The 14,279-nt window shown below is 45.8% G+C and overlaps 1 protein-coding gene across 5 annotated transcripts in view; it reads left to right on the top strand.

Moving 5' to 3' along the window:
* Positions 1-14,279, top strand: part of inpp4b (inositol polyphosphate-4-phosphatase type II B) — a 253,535-nt gene that overhangs the window by 38,690 nt on the left and 200,566 nt on the right. For 4 of the 5 annotated variants that reach the window (XM_045716544.1, XM_045716543.1, XM_045716550.1 and 1 more), the window contains one exon: positions 2,975-3,091. In XM_045716544.1, the coding sequence (XP_045572500.1) occupies positions 2,975-3,091 (117 nt within the window). Of the gene's footprint in view, positions 1-494; positions 720-2,974; positions 3,092-14,279 lie in introns of those variants that run through there. The other variant, XM_045716546.1, reaches the window with a different exon arrangement.

The following is a 14,279-nucleotide window of genomic DNA, read 5'->3' as shown; positions in this document are numbered from 1 at the left end:
TCTGTCTTATCAATCTCTCCTATCAATCAGTTTTATCACACATGTTGGGCTCAAGTGTAAACACTACTAAAATGCTATTGGAGATCCCCTCTCACCATCGCTTAGCACCCAGAGTGGTGTGGGTTATATACTGTACCTCTGAGAGAGGAGACAGACAGGACAGAGAGGGTGACATTTAGGCCCCACGGTAATCTGTTTGTCTATGGGAAAATCTTATTCTGAAAGCCATTACCTCCAAGGGCCCAGGAGTGGCCTTCTCAAAAAAGGGATTTGACGGCATGCTGTGGGGCCAAGTGCTCAGTAGGATAAAACAAGCCTTTCATGTCATGCTAGTGAAGCGAGGTGTGTATGTGTGTGTGTGTGTGTGAATGAATATGATGAGAGGGTCAAGGGAATGGGTGAGAGCCAACTGTCTGAGAGAGCCTCCTGCCATGGAACGATACTCCCCCTCCACACACACACACCCTCCACACACACACCCTCTAATAGTGTAATGCCTCGCCCATTCCTTGGAGGTCTGTAACCCAAAGGCACCGAGAGGGGCGTCACTGTCTATATACGCAGCTGTCTCCCCTACTGCTCTAGACATACTGCCTGACTGGCTGCCCATTGACTGACTGTCTAGCTACTTCTCTCTGAAGTACTACTGCTGCTACTCCACTCTACCTGTTTGTACCGCTGTGTAAATTTGGCTGTAGATGGAGTTGCCAAACATGCTGGTAAGTATGAAAGAAGGCTATTCAGTTCAGAATGTCTTGTCGAGGGAATTTGAGGGGTGTGTGTGTGTGTGTGTGTGTGTGTGTGTGTGTGTGTGTGTGTGTGTGTGTGTGTGTGTGTGTGTGTGTGTGTGTGAGCACTCAGCGAGTCTTTGATTTCCCCTTGTATTGCATGCTGTACCAGAGTATTCATTTCCCCTTGTTTTACCCGCTGTACCAGATTGTGTGTGAATGTGCTGCTCCAGAATGCCCACATGCCCCTCAAAGCATGGTAGCATGGTATCTGGGTGGCAGTACTGGGCAACACTGTATACTGAGAGCATGGGAGTAGAGTGCTCTCCAATGGATTAGTGTTGTTTTCTCTCTCCCACTGCTTGGTGTTAATACAGGGGATGAAAACATCTAGTAGACTAGGGAGGAGAGGGGTTTGTGTAGAGGTTGGCTCGTGAGGAGAGAGGTGTGTGTGTGTGTGTGTGTGTTTGCAGAGGTGTGTAACACGTGGTTGTCCTGGGGTAGCCTCATGTCTTGGCTGCCGATCTGTAACCACAGGTCCTTCCACAGTCTACATCCCTCCAGTACTCCCCTACTGTATCAATGGGCTTACTGTGTTAGGCTAAGATGTGTTAGTTGTTAGTCACCTTGGATAAGGATGTCCACGTAGTCAATAAAGGGACATGTAAACAGACTGGAGGCTTCTATCGATCCTTTGTTGAGGTGACTAATCTGAGCGATTTGGGTTTTCCTAGCCGACGAGCGTTGCTACGGCGGAATGCAGTACTGGAGACAGTGGAGACGTTTTTCATGTCGACAGATTATCGTTAGGGTGTTTACGGGATGCACCAGGGCTGAGTGTGTGTGTGTGTTTTCTGAGTGTGTGTGTGTGCTTTCTGAGTGTGTGTGTGTGCTTTCTGAGTGTGTGTGTGTGTGCTTTCTGAGTGTGTGTGTGTGCTTTCTGAGTGTGTGTGTGTGCTTTCTGAGTGTGTGTGTGCTTTCTGAGTGTGTGTGTGCTTTCTGAGTGTGTGTGTGTGTGTTTTCTGAGTGTGTGTGTGTGTGTGTGTGTGTGTGGGGGTTTTCTGAGTGTGTGTGTGTGTGTGTGTGTGTGTGTGTGTTTTCTGAGTGTGTGTGTGTTTTCTGAGTGTGTGTGTGTGTTCTGAGTGTGTGTGTGTGTGTGTGTGTGTGACAATGCCTCTGTGCTTGTTTGTGTGTGTGTGTCCGCGTGCGTCCATGTGTGTGGGTACTGATTGTGTGTCCAGCCTGTCCCGGGGGCCTGCGTTCCACAGCCACCCATCAGGGCAGGGCAACAGGAAGAGGGAGCCCCTGATGTAAACATCAGTTTGCTTTGAACACGCAAAGCTTCACTACACCAGGGTATATACAGACCCAGTCAGGGTACACATTATACCAGGTCACAGTAGGCTCCATAGGCCTCTCTCCTGGCCGGGCCTGGGGCCCTATAGGGGGGGCTATGGTGCTTGGGGTCTTGTGGGAACCTGGGTATGTTTGTGTGTTTAGGCTAGCGGAGGTGATGCATCCATGTGTCTGTGTACAGTACCAGCCCTCTATGGCAACAAGCTCTCACAGTCTCACTGCAGAATCAGATGTCCAAGCCCTTAAAATGCCACATTTCTTTGGCATTCACTCCGTAATCGTTACGTTAAGGATTGGCTTTAAACAAAACAACTTCATGGTTAAGTTTAGGCATTCATTCTGAATGGTTAAGTTAAAGGGATACTTCGGGATTTTGGCAATAAGGCCCGTTATTTACTTCCCCAGAGTCCGATGAACTTGTGGATACCATTTGTATGTCTTTGTGTCCAGTATGAAGGAAACTATAGGTTGTTTAACCAATGCTAACTAGCGTTAGCGCAAAGACTGGAAATCTATGAGAAGTCTACCCATAGACTTCCATTTATTGCGCTAACACCCAGGAGCAGTAAGGAAGCAGACTGAGCACAGCTGTTGGCTCACTCATCCCTCTCTCTCTCTCTCTCTCTCTCTCTCTCTCTCTCTCTCTCTCCACCTCTCCCCCCCCACCCACACACTCTCCTTCTCAATTTCAATTAATGTGCTTTACTGGCATGGGGAAACGTATGTTTACATTGCCAAAGCAAGTGAAATAGATAATAAACAAAAGTGAAATAAACAATAAAAAAATGAGCAGTAAACATTACACTTACAAACGTTCCAAAAGAAAGCAGACATTTCAAATGTAATATTATTTCTCCCTCTCTCTCATGTTCCTTCTCATCCTCTCTCAGGGTAGCAGAGACCCGTTGTTCCTGACAGGGGTGACCTTCCCTCCGGAGTACCCTGCCAGCCCAGAGACGCTAGTCAAGCTCACCGTCTACGATGTGAGAGACAAGGCCCGCGACAATGTAAGTAAACCTTGCTAAGTGTGTGAGGGGGCTGAGGGGGAGGGTGTGTGCTGGGGAAGGAGTGTGTGGGGGGAGAATGGGCAATGCCTCAAATTGTTGTTTTCTTTGCTGTGCGTGCCGAAGGTCTTTCTTTTGTGTGTGTGGTTTTGTTTATCTGGCTGCGCTGCAAACACTTGCAGGGCGGTAGAGAACAGAAGTTGGGAGGCCTTAAGTATGGGTGATCTATCATGTTGTTCCGCATTTGAAGTGAAGTTACAGGCCTTCACATTGAGTTCTGTCTGTGTGGCATGAACTGGGTCAAAGGAGAACTGAAAGCAAGAGCGAGGCCTTTGGTGATCTTCCCATGGGAATACATACCCAGAGATCAATGAGAATGGGGATAGCTCTGGACATGGAATTCTGAATGTTGGTCGGCCTGGGTCTTCTGGTTCGGCACCCTTTTAAACCGCCTTCAAATCATTTAATGGGTTCTCCAATATGAAACACTTCAGGCTTCCCTTGGATACTGGCTATGAAGGATTAATTAGCTATTAAGGCTACGGGTTACTTACTCCACGATGATGTCATAGCTGTTGTATGGATTCTACCACTACAGCACTGTGACGGCACCACCTGGAGCACTGGAGCCAGAGGGAACAGAAAGATCTGGAACAGCGACATCATAGCTATTGTATGGGCTCTATTTAAGCAATAAGGCCCAAGGGGGTGTTGTATATGGCCAATATACCACAGCTACGGTTGTTCTTAAGCACGACGGAATGCAGAGTGACAAGATACAGCCCTTAGCATATTGGCAATATACCACAAACCCCAGAGGTACCTTATTGCTATTGTGAACTGCTTACCAATGCAACTACAACAGTACCAATAAATGATTTGTCATACCCGTGGTGTACGTTCTGATATACCACGGCTTTCAAGCCAATCAGCATTCGGGGCTTGAACCACCCAGTTTATAAAGTGCGTTACAGATGCCACATGGTCACCTAGCTTATGTAAACGTGTATCTCACTGCTACACACACATACAGTACACATGGGATACATTCAGTCCCTCTATGCTTCTGACTTGTGGCTATATCATATCCATTGTAGGGATTCTATGTTGTCATACTGCCGATATCACAACATGTATTTCACACCTACATATGAGATCATAAAAGTATATAAACTGTTAGTTGAAAAAGTGACAACTCGAACTGGACTTCACTCAGGTTAGAGAAATAGGTTTGTTTCACTCTTCCTGAGCCCCAGATACTGTAGACTAGTTGAATCCAGCTGTTCTGTAAAAAAAATATAGCGCGTTAGCAACTTGCTAACAACCCCTCAAGCCTGGGATCTAAATGATGCAAACTAGTTCCTTCTGAGGTCTTCATGTAATATTGATGGAAGACTACACCTGTGTGAGCCCCAACACTGTTTAAACTCTACAACACCTTCACCGTGTAAGACTCGGTTAGACACTGGTCATGTCAAGCAGTCAGTCGCGCATCCCAAGTGGTAGAGTTCTGTTAAAAATGAATGTCGACTCGTTCGTGGCCACACAAAGCGAACGCCTTGATATAAAGATGTTTTATAGATGCCTGGTAAAGGCATAAGCTGTGTTTATATCTGGGAATGGTTGGCGGGAGTTCAGGTCGCTTTGGAGCCTATGGGTTTTATAGAATGTTCTGGTTCTTTGGTCTGTCTTTGTTGAGGGATGAAAATGAAGTGAATTTCATTGTTTACCGCTCACAAATGGGAGCAGACATGAACCTTATTGAGACAACATCGTCTTGGTCTTTTTGGTACAGCTACTGTACTTGGATGTACATTATAACCTCTGCTTTCAAACCTGATCGTAAAACCCAACCATCCATACAAGCATACCAGCATCATCCTTCATTCCATTTCCTAAAACATCCATAATAATCTGAATCCATCCGAATACAGTAGAACAATGTTCCCTCTAATTGGTTGGGGCACTGAGCAAATTTCAGGTCTTGTGAGCAGAATTCTGTGCAACTTCTGGCCCGCGTTTACAGTGAACACTGAGGCTGTACCTTTTTAAAGTTTTAGACAGCCACAATAGCCTATTGGCTACTATTTGAGCATAACGTAGGCCTATATAAGCGGCCTACTAACAAAACCAATGGAGCACTTCTTAACATTTCCACATGGAAATAGCTTTTGATTGCTATGATATATCCTACAGTAGCCTATAGGTTGTGTTCAATGCAGGCCTACATTGCATCAGACATTTAAAAACATTTTTACTTGAATCAACTCATAATTTGTTACTTGGTCTGTAACACCATGGGCCAAATAGGTGACTGAGTTAGTTGTATGATGTAAGAAACCACATTACAAAATAAAATACCACACAGAGAATTAGACCATGTAGACTACCCTCTTATTGGCTTATTTCCATATTCAAGCCTGTGTAAAAATACAACACTGCCCCATTAATTAAGACATAAACAAGCCTTTTACCTGACTCGGTTTTCAAAGACAACTTGAAATGTAGCCTACACGTTTTGTGTTCTTGTAGGAAGCAGTAACTCCCCATTGAGGACCAATACTTACCTATAACTTGGCTAATAACTCACTATAACTAGTAAAAAATATCAACAAATGTGCACTCTGATCTGAAATGTGCATTCGCTGCAGGTGATTGAAAGACCGCTTGTGGGCTACCTGTCAATAGAATACTCCGTTACGCTCTGTGCTCTGCTTACAACAAAATCACAGACTCAATCTCACGAAGTTAGATTTGTTTTGGTTTGTTGCACTGAAAAGGGGCTGATATAATATTGATTCGATCACAGAGAAAAACGTTGATCCGTATAGCGCATGGAAACTAATGTGGAGAATTCAGTGAAGTTCAATCTCGTGCGTCTCTTCACGCCACGGACACGCGCAGTTTAGAGGGAACATTGCAGCAGAATAGAATCAGACAGAGTATTCTGCGTTGCTGTGGAGACTGTCTCCTGACTGGGGCCTGACATCCTGTCAGGGTTCCTACTCACAACACTTCCATTCACTCAAAATAGTCCGCGCGCGTCAGAGGTGGTTGTTATGGCGGCCGTTGAAGTTTTTTTTTCCTCATGAGCATGACCTTATTTCTATTACAGCATATTGGATTACTGTCATTCAGATTCCATTCACTCAGTTCAATGTAACAGCGATAGGTTTAGGCTGCTACCTGATACTCTAATTTTCCCTATACCCATCATGAGGTTGCTACAACCTAGCCTATGAAGGAAAGTTTACAACGTAGGTGCACACAGGTCCAGAGAAAAGGTGACAGACGGTGACACATGGACAGACAGTGACACATTCAATACCGCCTTGTACACTCTTGCCTTCATCTAGCTGATATAGGGTGTAATCATTACTCCAACAGTTGCAAAGGAGAGTTTCTATTGGATAAATTCAGGTATGTTTATCCCTGTTTTGTTGCGTTTGCTTCCGTTTAAGAAACATTTTTCAACAGAATCGGTGTTCAGCGTAAACACAGTTCACTTTCATAACAGCCACGTTGTATTCCTTCTCGTATCTATGCGCTCTCCTCCTCTCAGCTTTTCTCTTCACTTGTGGACTTTAAGTCACAACACATCAGCTGTATGTGACCAGGCGAAAAAACCTTTCCAAGCCAAACCATATCATAACCGCTACACACAGCCTACATCGTTGTCGACCATATTAGCTAAAGTAACGTCATAGTCAACATAGCTAATAGAACTAACGTGTTAGTAAACCCACAACATGCAATAACGTTACAATGTACAGTCAGTAAGCAGTTTAGCACTTACACTGGCGGGCAACGGTGGCAATAAATGAGTAAAAACCAAAAGCTTAACTTGACTTGGAAGAGTTCCAGTGTTGTTGGATAGTCATTGCCAGCTAGCTAACATAGCATCCTTCTGTTTTAACAGGGTGTTTGAGTTAGCTAAACTAGCTAGCTGCATTTGTTAGCTAACTTCTTGGGGCTATGTGGGACGCTAGCGTGCCACCCGTGGTGCACCCTATCAACAGCAGGTGCATTTCAAGAGCGGCAAATTTGAAACCAAATAAATGTCAAAATTCAAATTTTTCAAACATACAACTATCTTACACCCTTTGAAAGATAAACATCTCCTTAATCTAACCACGTTGTCCGATTTCAAAAAGGTTTTACGGCGAAAGCATAAAGTTAGATTATGTTAGGAGAGTACATTGACAATAGCTGTGTGTAATGTTTTGTCAATTCAAAGACAGGCGTCACCAAAACCATAAAACCAGCTAAAATGATGCACTAACCTTTTACAATCTCCATCAGATGACACTCCTAGGACATTGTTAGACAATGCATGCATTTTTAGTTCAATCAAGTTCATATTTATATCCAAAAATAGCGTTTTACTATGGCATTGATGTTGAGGAAATCGTTTCCCTCCAATAACCTGCAGTCAAGTCAGCACCACAAATTAAATAATTAAAATTAGAAAACATTGGTAAAATATTATATTGTCATTTAAAGAATTATAGATTTACATCTCTTGAACGCAATCAACTTGCCAGATTTAAAAATAACCTTACTGGGAAATCACACTTTGCAATAATCTGAGCACTGCGCCCAGAAAAAATATGCTTTGCTATACAGACAAACGGCCATGTTGGAGAGATCTAAAATCGAAAATACTATGTAAATAATCCATTACCTTTGATTCTCTTCATCAGATGTCACTTACAGGAATCCCAGGTCCATAACGAATGTAGTTTTGTTCAAAAAAGCTCATCATTTATATCCAAAAAGCTCCGTGTTGTTAGCACATGATCTAAGCCAGCCGGACTTCTCGTCATGAACGAGGGGAAAAAATATATTTACGTTCGTTCAAACATGTCAAACGTTGTATAGCATAAATCATTAGTGCCTTTTTAACCAGAACATGAATAATATTCAAGGTGGACGAATGCATTCTCTTTTATAACGTATTGGAACGAGGGTACCCAACATGAACTCGCGCCAGAGTCTAATCGGCCATCACCGTTCCATGGCTCTTGTTCGGTCAGATCTCACAGTAAAAGACTCAAAACACTTTGTAAAGGCTGGTGACATCTAGTGGAAGCAATAGGAAGTGGCAAAACATTAATCAACCCCTGTGTGTTTCAATGGCATAGGCTTAAAGGTAATTCAACACATCAGGTATCCACTTCCTGTCAGAAAATGTCTCAGGGTTTTGCCTGCCAAATGAGTTCTGTTATACTCACAGACACCATTCAAACAGTTTTAGAAACTTTAGGGTGTTTTCTATCTATATATAATAAGTATATGCATATTCTAGTTACTGGGTAGGATTAGTAATCAGATTAAATCGGGTACGTTTTTTTATCCAGCCGTGAAAATACTGCCCCCTAGCCCCAACAGGCTAAGTAAGTGAATCTGAAAGTGAAAAAAAATATTGTGTGTGTGTGTGTGTGTGTGTGTGTGTGTGTGTGTGTGTGTGTGTACCTGACTGTCTTGTCTGCTTCAGGACAGGCCCTCCTGTGCCTTTCAGATCATTCCCTCATACCTCTAGTCTCCTCCACTAGTTTCCTCTAGTCTCCTCCTTTAGTCTCCTCCTTTAGTCTCCTCCTCTAGTCTCCTCCTCTAGTCTCCTCCTCTAGTCTCCTCCTCTAGTCTCCTCCTCTAGTCTCCTCCTCTAGTCTCCTCCTTTAGTCTCCTCCACTAGTTTCTCTCTAGTCTCCTCTTCTAGTCTCCTCTTCTAGTCTCCTCTAGTTGTCTCCTCCTCTAGTCTCCTCCTCTAGTCTCTTCCTCTAGTTCTCCTCATCTAGTCTCCTCCTCTAGTCTCCTCCTCTAGTCTCCTCTAGTTGTCTTCTCTTCTAGTCTCCTCCTCTAGTCTCCTCCTCTAGTCTCCTCTAGTTGTCTTCTCTTCTAGTCTCCTCCTCTAGTCTCCTCCTCTAGTCTCCTCCTCTAGTCTCCTCCTCTAGTCTCCTCCTCTAGTCTCCTCCTCTAGTCTCTTCCTCTAGTTCTCCTCATCTAGTTCTCCTCATCTAGTCTCCTCCTCTAGTCTCCTCTAGTAGTCTCCTCCTCTAGTAGTCTCCTCCTCTTCTTGTCTCCTCTAGTCTCCTCCTCTAGTAGTCTCCTCCTCTAGTTGTCTCCTCTTCTAGTCTCCTCTAGTTGTTTCCTCTAGTCTACTCCTCTAGATGTTTTACAATTTTACAATAGTCTCCCCTCTAGTCTCTAGTCTCCTCCACTAGTTGTCGCCTCTTCTAGTGTCCTCTAGTCTACTCCTCTAGATGTTTTACAATAGTCTCCCCTCTAGTCTCTAGTCTCCTCCACTAGTTGTCGCCTCTTCTAGTGTCCTCTAGTCTACTCCTCTAGATGTTTTACAATAGTCTCCCCTCTGGTCTCTAGTCTCCTCTAGTAGTCTCCTCCTCTAGTAGTCTCCTCCTCTAGTAGTCTCCCCCTCTAGTCTCCTCCTCCTCTAGTAGTCTCCTCCTCTAGTAGTCTCCTCCTCTAGTCGTCTCCCCCTCTAGTCGTCTCCCCCTCTAGTCGTCTCCTCCTCTAGTAGTCTCCTCCTCTAGTAGTCTCCCCCTCTAGTCGTCTCCCCCTCTAGTCGTCTCCTCCTCTAGTAGTCTCCTCCTCTAGTCTCCTCTTCTAGCCTCCTCCTCTAGTCTCCTCCTCTTCTAGCCTCCTCCTCTAGTCTCCTCCTCTTCTAGTCTCCTCCTCTAGTCTCCTCCTCTAGTTGCCTCCTCCTCTAGTCTCCTCCTATAGCCTCTTCTAGTCTCCTCTTCTAGTCTCCTCTAGTTGTCTCCTCTTCTAGTCTCCTCTTCTAGTCTCCTCCTCTAGTCTCCTCCTCTAGTCTCCTCCTCTAGTCTCCTCCTCTAGTCGTCTCCTCTTCTAGTCTCCTCTTCTAGTCTCCTCCACTTGTCTCCTCTTCTAGTCTCCTCGTCTAGTCTCCTCTTCTAGTCTTCTCTTCTAGTCTCCTCTTCTAGTCTCCTCTTCTAGTCTCCTCCTCTAGTCTCCTCCACTAGTTGTCTCCTCTTCTAGTCTCCTCTTCTAGTCTCCTCTTCTAGTCTCCTCCTCTAGTCTCCTCCTCTAGTCTCCTCTTCTAGTCTCCTCCTCTAGTCTCTTACTCTAGTCTCCTCTAGTTGTCTCCTCTTCTAGTCTCCTCCTCTAGTCTCTTACTCTAGTCTCCTCCTCTAGTCTCCTCTAGTTGTCTCCTCCTCTAGTCTCCTCCTCTAGTCTCCTCCTCTAGTCTCCTCCTCTAGTCTCCTCTTCTAGTCTCCTCCTCTAGTCTCCTCCTCTAGTCTCCTCTTCTAGTCTCCTCTTCTAGTCTCCTCTTCTAGTCTCCTCTTCTAGTCGTCTCCTCTTCTAGTCTCCTCCTCTAGTCTCCTCCTCTAGTCTCCTCTAGTTGTCTCCTCTTCTAGTCTCCTCCTCTAGTCTCCTCCTCTAGTCTCCTCTAGTTCTCTCCTCTTCTAGTCGCCTCCTCTAGTCTCCTCCTCTAGTCTCCTCCTCTAGTCTCCTCCTCTAGTCTCCTCTAGTTGTCTCCTCTTCTAGTCTCCTCCTATAGTCTCTTACTCTAGTCTCCACTAGTTGTCTCCTCTTCTAGTCGCCTCCTCTAGTCTCCTCCTCTAGTCTCCTCCACTAGTTGTCTCCTCTTCTAGTCTCCTCTTCTAGTCTCCTCTTCTAGTCTCCTCCTCTAGTCTCCTCGTCTAGTCTCCTCCTCTAGTCTCCTCCTCTAGTCTCCTCCTCTAGTCTCCTCCTCTAGTCTCCTCTAGTTGTCTCCTCTTCTAGTCTCCTCCTATAGTCTCTTACTCTAGTCTCCACTAGTTGTCTCCTCTTCTAGTCGCCTCCTCTAGTCTCCTCCTCTAGTCTCCTCCACTAGTTGTCTCCTCTTCTAGTCTCCTCTTCTAGTCTCCTCCTCTAGTCTCCTCTAGTTGTCTCCTCTTCTAGTCTCCTCCTATAGTCTCCTCCTCTAGTCTCCTCCTCTAGTCTCCTCCTCTAGTCTCCTCCTCTAGTCTCCTCCTCTAGTCTCCTCTAGTTGTCTCCTCTTCTAGTCTCCTCCTATAGTCTCCTCCTCTAGTCTCCTCCTCTAGTCTCCTCCTCTAGTCTCCTCCTCTAGTTTCCTCTTCTAGTGTCCTTCTCTAGTCTCCTCCTCTAGTCTCCTCCTCTAGTCTCCTCTTCTAGTCTCCTCCACTCGTTGTCTCCTCTTCTAGTCTCCTCCTATAGTCTCCTCTTCTAGTCTCCTCCACTAGTTGTCTCCTCTTCTAGTCTCCTCTTCTAGTCTCCTCTTCTAGTCTCCTCCACTAGTTGTCTCCTCTTCTAGTCTCCTCTTCTAGTCTCCTCTTCTAGTCTCCTCTTCTAGTCTCCTCCTCTAGTCTCCTCCTCTAGTCTCCTCCTCTAGTCTCCTCCACTAGTTGTCTCCTCTTCTAGTCTCCTCTTCTAGTCTCCTCCTCTAGTCTCCTCCACTAGTTGTCTCCTCTTCTAGTCTCCTCCTCTAGTTGTCTCCTCTTCTAGTCTCCTCCTCTAGTCTCCTCTTCTAGTCTCCTCTAGTTGTCTCCTCTTCTAGTCTCCTCTAGTTGTCTCCTCCACTAGTTGTCTCCTCCACTAGTTGTCTCCTCTAGTTGTCTCCTCTTCTAGTCTCCTCTAGTTGTCTCCTCCACTAGTTGTCTCCTCTAGTTGTCTCCTCTTCTAGTCTCCTCTAGTCTCCTCTAGATGTCTCCTCTTCTAGTCTCCTCTTCTAGTCTCCTCTTCTAGTCTCTTCCTCTAGTCTCCTCCTCTAGTCTCTTCCTATAGTCTCCTCTTCTAGTCTCCTCTAGATGTCTCCTCTTCTAGTCTCCTCTTCTAGTCTCTTCCTCTAGTCTCCTCCTCTAGTCTCCTCCACTAGTTGTCTCCTCTTCTAGTCTCCTCTAGTTGTCTCCTCCACTAGTTGTCTCCTCTTCTAGTCTCCTCTTCTAGTCTCCTCCTCTAGTCTCCTCCTCTAGTCTCCTCCTCTAGTCTCCTCCTCTAGTCTCCTCCACTAGTCTCCTCCACTAGTTGTCTCCTCTTCTAGTCTCCTCTTCTAGTCTCCTCCTCTAGTCTCCTCCACTAGTTGTCTCCTCTTCTAGTCTCCTCTTCTAGTCTCCTCCTCTAGTCTCCTCCACTAGTTGTCTCCTCTTCTAGTCTCCTCCCATAGTCTCTTACTCTAGTCTCCACTAGTTGTCTCCTCTTCTAGTCTCCTCCTATAGTCTCCACTAGTTGTCTCCTCCTCTAGTCTCCTCCTCTAGTAGTCTCCTCCTCTAGTAGTCTCCTCCTCTAGTAGTCTCCTCCTCTAGTTGTTTCCTCTAGTCTCCTCCTCTAGTCTCCTCCTCTAGTAGTCTCCTCCTCTAGTAGTCTCCTCCTCTAGTAGTCTCCTCCTCTAGTAGTCTCCTCCTCTAGTAGTCTCCTCCTCTAGTAGTCTCCTCCTCTAGTTGTTTCCTCTAGTCTCCTCCTCTAGTAGTCTCCTCCTCTAGTAGTCTCCTCCTCTAGTAGTCTCCTCCTCTAGTAGTCTCCTCCTCTAGTTGTTTCCTCTAGTCTCCTCCTCTAGTAGTCTCCTCCTCTAGTAGTCTCCTCCTCTAGTAGTCTCCTCCTCTAGTAGTTGTTTCCTCTAGTCTCCTCCTCTAGTAGTCTCCTCCTCTAGTAGTCTCCTCCTCTAGTAGTCTCCTCCTCTAGTAGTCTCCTCCTCTAGTAGTCTCCTCCTCTAGTAGTCTCCTCCTCTAGTAGTCTCCTCCTCTAGTAGTCTCCTCCTCTAGTAGTCTCCTCCTCTAGTTGTTTCCTCCTCTAGTTGTTTCCTCCTCTAGTAGTCTCCTCCTCTAGTAGTCTCCTCCTCTAGTAGTCTCCTCCTCTAGTAGTCTCCTCCTCTAGTAGTCTCCTCCTCTAGTAGTCTCCTCCTCTAGTTGTTTCCTCTAGTCTCCTCCTCTAGTAGTCTCCTCCTCTAGTAGTCTCCTCCTCTAGTTGTTTCCTCTAGTCTCCTCCTCTAGTAGTCTCCTCCTCTAGTAGTCTCCTCCTCTAGTAGTCTCCTCCTCTTCTAGTCTCCTCTAGTTGTTTCCTCTAGTCTCCTCCTCTAGTAGTCTCCTCCTCTAGTAGTCTCCTCCTCTAGTTGTTTCCTCTAGTCTCCTCCTCTAGTAGTCTCCTCCTCTAGTAGTCTCCTCTAGTTGTTTCCTCTAGTCTCCTCCTCTAGTAGTCTCCTCCTCTAGTAGTCTCCTCCTCTAGTTGTTTCCTCTAGTCTCCTCCTCTAGTAGTCTCCTCCTCTTCTAGTCTCCTCTAGTTGTTTCCTCTAGTCTCCTCCTCTAGTAGTCTCCTCCTCTAGTAGTCTCCTCCTCTAGTTGTTTCCTCTAGTCTCCTCCTCTAGTAGTCTCCTCCTCTAGTAGTCTCCTCCTCTAGTAGTCTCCTCCTCTAGTAGTCTCCTCCTCTAGTAGTCTCCTCCTCTAGTTGTTTCCTCTAGTCTCCTCCTCTAGTAGTCTCCTCCTCTAGTAGTCTCCTCTAGTTGTTTCCTCTAGTCTCCTCCTCTAGTAGTCTCCTCCTCTAGTAGTCTCCTCCTCTAGTTGTTTCCTCTAGTCTCCTCCTCTAGTAGTCTCCTCCTCTAGTAGTCTCCTCCTCTAGTAGTCTCCTCCTCTTCTTGTCTCCTCTAGTTGTTTCCTCTAGTCTACTCCTCTAGTAGTCTCCTCCTCTAGTTGTTTCCTCTAGTCTCCTCCTCTAGTAGTCTCCTCCTCTAGTAGTCTCCTCTAGTTGTTTCCTCTAGTCTCCTCCTCTAGTAGTCTCCTCCTCTAGTAGTCTCCTCCTCTAGTTGTTTCCTCTAGTCTCCTCCTCTAGTAGTCTCCTCCTCTAGTAGTCTCCTCCTCTAGTAGTCTCCTCCTCTTCTTGTCTCCTCTAGTTGTTTCCTCTAGTCTCCTCCTCTAGTAGTCTCCTCCTCTAGTAGTCTCCTCCTCTAGTAGTCTCCTCCTCTAGTAGTCTCCTCTAGTTGTTTCCTCTAGTCTCCTCCTCTAGTCTCCTCTTCTAGTCTCCTCCTCTAGTCTCTTACTCTAGTCTCCTCTAGTTGTCTCCTCTTCTAGTCTCCTCCTCTAGTCTCTTACTCTAGTCTCCTCCTCTAGTCTCCTCTAGTTGTCTCCTCCTCTAGTCTCCTCCTCTAGTCTCCTCCTCTAGTCTCCTCCTCTAGTCTCCTCCTCTAGTCTCCTCTTCTAGTCTCCTCCTCTAGTCTCCTCCT

The sequence above is a fragment of the Salmo salar genome, chromosome ssa04 (genome assembly GCF_905237065.1).
Source record: "Salmo salar chromosome ssa04, Ssal_v3.1, whole genome shotgun sequence".
In the NCBI taxonomy this organism is placed as follows: Eukaryota; Metazoa; Chordata; class Actinopteri; order Salmoniformes; family Salmonidae; genus Salmo; species Salmo salar.
The sequence above is the reverse complement of the archived record's forward strand: the minus strand, read 5'-3'. Positions and strand labels throughout refer to the sequence as shown.